We start from the raw sequence: 4,937 nt of genomic DNA on the forward strand, positions 1-4,937 counted from the left end.
CTAGCAGTGTCAGAGATGGCGTTTGGTTGGAGGACCGAGGGCCAGCCCTTTTTGAATGGATTAGATACAAGAGGATAAAGCTTTCTAAATAGAAGAAAAAGATCAGATTTGCCCTTGCAACTCTCCAAAGATGTCTCTGTACTCTTTGCTTTCTTTCCTCCTATGTCAGGTAATGGAATGTGTAGTGGCAATTGTTTGTCAAACCAAACATCCAATAAAATTCCAATAAGCCACTATAGGCACTGGGGTCACGTTTTCTTGACGCAGGCAAAAGAAGTGGAAGTCCAAACTTGTAGATGTTTTGTTGATTTATTTCCTATATTTTGTCACATTACAGAGTTCACACTTTCCTTGCTCTGTCACCTCTCTTGCACTGGTAAAAACCCATAGGCCCCTAACCCAAATGCCTGCTGGTCCTTACCAGGCTCCTACAATTATAGAAAGTGGACCGCCCACATTTCTTCCTGTTTTACATAAAATAAAGAAAAATAATAAAACAACAAAAAATAGATGCACAAAAATGCAACAATTAACCTATAAATTAAGTCTGTAAATAATACAAAAAATATATAAGTTTAGAAATTAACACAATTCAAATAAATAAAGAAATAAAGAATAAATAGCTCCAACACTCCGGCCCCTAATTGTGAATACTGTCACAATTACAAATGAAGAAAAAGGAGCTATTCCCTCAAACATGTCCTTAATTCCTCAGGTTGATGCTTCCAGTAGCAAATAAAGTTTGGTCACGGGTCTTTCGAGAACACTGGTCTTTGTTTGTAATCGCACAGAGCGGACCAAGCCTTTTGCATCCTGGTTTACGCTCAAGACCTTGGCCATCATCCATGTTCCTCTTGGAGCTGTAGAGTCTGCAATTAAGACAACATCTCCAGGAGTGAGACATCGTTTAGTTCTTGTCCATTTTTGTCTTTCCTGCATCAGAGGTAAGTACTCAGAAAGCCATCTTTTCCAGAACAGCTCTGCCATGTATTGCACCTGTTTCCACCTTTTCCTGACAAAAAGATCCTTTTGATTGAACAATCCTGGTGGCAAAACTGGTTTGGTTTTTAACAACAACAAATGGTTGGGTGTTAGTGCCTCAAGATCATTTGAGTCATCGGAAACTTTAGTGATGGGTCTGTCGTTTAATATGGCTTCAACTTCACAAAAAATAGTTTGAAGCCCTTCATCATCCAAAACTTGCTCTTTAAGAACTGAAACCAAAATACTTCTTATGGAACGAATCAGACGCTCCCAAACTCCACCTTGGTGAGATGCTGCTGGGATGTTAAAGTTCCATTTAATTCCATCCTGCACAAAAGCATTTTGAATTTTAGCATGATTCAGTTCAGCTAAACTCTCTTTCAGCTCTCGATTTGCACCAACAAAATTTGTGGCATTGTCAGATCTGATGGTGGAAACTGGGCCTCTTCTACAGATGAACCTGCGGACTGCATTTATACAGGAATCTGTATCGAGGGTGTAGGCCATTTCCAGATGCACTGCACGGCTGGTGAAACAAGTGAACAGAACTCCATACCTTTTCAGGAGGCTTCGTCCTCTTTTAACACTTACAGGACCAAAGTAATCCACTCCAACATTTGTAAAAGGAGCGGTGGCTGGCAGGACTCTTTCTTCTGGCAGATCTGCCATCTTTTGTTCAATAAACTTTCCTCTGTTACACCTGCAAACAACACAGTGAGAAATGATTTTTCTGGCAGCTGAATTAGCATTTATTATCCAGTATTTTTGTCTTAATCTTGACAGCATATGAGCTCTTCCTGCATGTCCCAACTGTTGATGAATATGGCGTAAAATCAGTGTAGACACATGCATATCCTTTGTCAAAATTGCAGGATGCTTTGTTTCGACAGGCATGGCTGATTTATTCAACCTGCCACCCACTCTGAGGACTCCAGCATCCAATACTGGGTCGAGTTTGTATAAAGAACTTCTCTTAGAGACTGCTTTAAGGCCACTGGTGATTAAAGCCAGTTCAGTTGTAAATTTCTGTTGTTGTGCAAACTGAATAATGGCTAGTTCTGCCTTGGCCAAGTCTTCAGGAGTCAGATTTTCTGTCTTCAGAGTGGTCTTGAATCTTTCTATCTGCTTGTCTAGGGCTTTGTTTTGCTTTTCTGGTTCATTTTTATTTATGTCTGCAGCAGCAAACTCCTTCCTTTTCTGTTGCAACAGCATCAGAATGTTTTTCAGCTTTAAAAACCAAGCAACAGAGGTTTTAAGCTTTGTCCAAGATGAAAAATAATGAATCAGATAGCTTGTAGGATTTTGTGACTCCTTCACAAGAACACTCACGGCTAGGTCCCTTTTGACCTCTGGGTCATCTGCAGGAATTGCATGGTGATCCACATCCAGTTTAGGCCATTCCTCTTCTGATCTGTGGAGAAATTCAGGCCCATTTATCCATCTCCTGCATTTAATGAACTCCTCAGCTCTCATGCCTCTGGATGCATCATCTGCAGGATTTTCCTTGGAGGAAACATATCTCCACTGATTCACATCTGTTGCTTCTCGGATGACAGAGATCCTGTTTGCAACAAAGGTGTGAAATCTTCTGGTTTCACTGGAGATATATTTTAGTACTGTTGTACTATCAGTCCAGAAAACAGGTTTTTCCAATTGTATTTGCAGCTCCTTTTGCAGCAGTTTATTGACTCGGACAGCAAGAACAGCAGTGGTCAGTTCCAACCTGGGGATTGTTGTTTGCTTCATAGGAGCAACTCTTGCTTTTCCTAGAATGAAAGCAACATGTGAGATGTTATTCTTTTCCAGTTTTAAATATGACACTGTTCCATAGCCGTCTTGACTTGCGTCAGAGAAATGATGAAGTTGTGCTTTGTCTGGTTTCCTGATGCAGCTTGGTTTGATGCAACGATCCACCTTAAAACTGGAGATCAGCTGGAGGTCCTCCAGCCAGTCGAGCCACTTCCTACAAAGAGAATGGGGAATAACTTCATCCCACTTCAAGTTTTGTCGACAAAGTTCTTGTAGCAGCAGTTTAGCTGGCATACTGAAGGGAGCTAGGATTCCCAAGGGATCATATAGTGAACTAACCACAGACAAAATGCCCCTTCTGGTCTGTGGGCGGTCCTGCACAGAGGTTCTGAACTTGAACTCATCTGTTTCGATGCTCCACTGTAAACCCAGTACTCTCTCGACCGGAAGTTCATCTGTGTCCAAATCCAGATTCTTCATTTCTTTTGCTTTCCTTTCCTCTGGAATGGACATGAGCACTGTGCGACTGTTGCTTACCCATTTTGAGAGCACGAATCCTCCCTTAGAGCAGAGGTCCGTCAGCCTCTTCACCATGTGAATTGCATCTTCTTCTGTGGGAACAGATTTTAAACAGTCATCCACATAAAAGTTATTTTTGATAGTATCAACCACTTCAGCTGGAAACTGTTGTGCGTTATCATCAGCAGTTCTTTGCAGAGCATAATTTGCACAGCTGGGTGAAGACACTGCTCCAAACAAATGAACCAACATCCTGAACTCCTGTGCAGGTTTTGATGTGTTACCATGATGCCACCACAGGAAACGGAGGAAGTTGACATGTTTTTCAGAGACATAAACTTGGTGAAACATGGCATTAATGTCAGCCATTAGTGCAACAGGCTCTTTTCTAAATCTAATGAGAACTCCAACCAGAGAGTTTGTGAGGTCAGGTCCCTGTAAAAGCTGACTGTTCAGTGATGCTCCTTTATAGGTTGATCCACAATCAAATACAACTCTCAACTTTCCTTTTGTGGGATGATGCACTCCATGATGAGGAATGTACCACAGTTGTCCATTACCTTTCTGTAGGTCCTCTGCTGGTACAGCCTCAGCATGTCCTTGCTGCAGCATGTTGTTTACACATGCAGTGTATTCCTCCTTGTACTCAGCATCCTTTTCAAATCTCCTTCTGAGGCTCTGGAGGCGCTGCTCTGCAACACAGATGTTATTTGGAAAGCAGGGGCTTTCACTCCTGAAAGGTAAGTCAATATTATAATGACCTTTAATAAGTTTTGTAGAGTTATTGACAATGTTCATGAAATGCAAATCCTCTCTAGACATTTCAGTTTTCTCCTCTGATGATCTTTCGTTAAAATCATGATTGTACTGTTTGATCAGCATTTCTTCAAGATGCTCAACAGAGATCCTGTTGGCTGTCACAGCAGTGCAAACATTTCTATTTTTGCTGTGGCTTCTAGTGTGCAGGGGACCATTTATGACCCAGCCAACTTTAGTTTTTACAGCATAAGGCCCACCATCTACACTGTTGATCACCTCCCAGGGCTCTAAAACATTTGAAGCATCAGTTCCTATCAGTAGTTCCACATCTGCATTGATGCTATGAAGCTTAACAGGTTTAAGATGAGGCCACTGATCAATGTCCTTTTGCTGGGGAATATTCAATGTAGAAACTGGCATGGTACTTTGAGTCAAAACATCTGGTAGCTCTATGAAATCATTTGTTTCCAATTCAGAGATTTCCAAACCAGACAAAACTTGTACATTAACAATCTTATTTTGACTCATTGTTCTCAGCATAATATTTGTTCTTTTGCCCTTTATGTTCAGACTTTTTGCCAGAGTTTCTGTACAGAACGTACCTGAACTTCCTGGATCAAGAAATGCATAAGTTTGCACAACTTTGTTGCTCTTTTGACTTTTAACTTTAACTGCAACAATAGAAAAAACAGCATTATCATCATGACCAGCCCCAATATGCCCACACGTCTGGGTGGTTGCAGTTGAGAAGTTGACATGAGAACTTGTTGTCTGTTGGCTTTGTTCTGAAGAGGCTCCTGGCTCCTTTTGTTGTATGTGAAGAACCCCTGGATGCTTTTGGTGACACACATTGCAATCCAAACGACTCCTGCAGTCTTTGCTTGTGTGACCAACTTTCAGACAACCGAAACAAATCCCCTTTTGTT

At 41.3% G+C, this 4,937-nt stretch overlaps 1 protein-coding gene across 2 annotated transcripts; it reads right to left on the reverse strand.

The window, feature by feature from the left end:
• Window positions 1–839: 839 nt before the first annotated feature.
• Window positions 840–4,508, reverse strand: LOC119793281. Of its 2 annotated transcripts, XM_038300372.1 has the most exons (3): window positions 3,813–4,508; window positions 3,271–3,344; window positions 2,622–3,188 (listed from the first exon to the last, which is right to left on the reverse strand). In XM_038300372.1, exons 1-3 carry the CDS (start codon window positions 4,429–4,431, stop codon window positions 3,039–3,041), a joined length of 843 nt encoding a protein of 280 aa, XP_038156300.1. In that variant the 5' UTR covers window positions 4,432–4,508; the 3' UTR covers window positions 2,622–3,038. The 2 variants fall into 2 exon arrangements, with proteins under 2 accessions (XP_038156301.1, XP_038156300.1); XM_038300373.1 differs by lacking the exons at window positions 2,622–3,188; window positions 3,271–3,344 and adding an exon at window positions 840–1,684.
• Between the last annotated feature and the right edge of the window lie 429 nt (window positions 4,509–4,937).

This window comes from Cyprinodon tularosa, unplaced genomic scaffold (genome assembly GCF_016077235.1).
Source record: "Cyprinodon tularosa strain WSP-4 unplaced genomic scaffold, ASM1607723v1 ctg449, whole genome shotgun sequence".
NCBI classification, from domain to species: Eukaryota; Metazoa; Chordata; class Actinopteri; order Cyprinodontiformes; family Cyprinodontidae; genus Cyprinodon; species Cyprinodon tularosa.

Bases quoted from the DNA above. Each gene is read 5' to 3' on its own strand.
- LOC119793281 (XM_038300372.1), bottom strand. From the start codon at position 4,431: ATGCCAGTTTCTACATTGAATATTCCCCAGCAAAAGGACATTGATCAG. The intron at 3,345-3,812 runs GTAATGGACAAC...CTGTTCCCACAG, and splicing joins AGCAGAGGACCTACAGAAAG to AAGAAGATGCAATTCACATG. The intron at 3,189-3,270 runs GTAAGCAACAGT...ATTTGGACACAG, and splicing joins GATTCGTGCTCTCAAAATGG to ATGAACTTCCGGTCGAGAGA.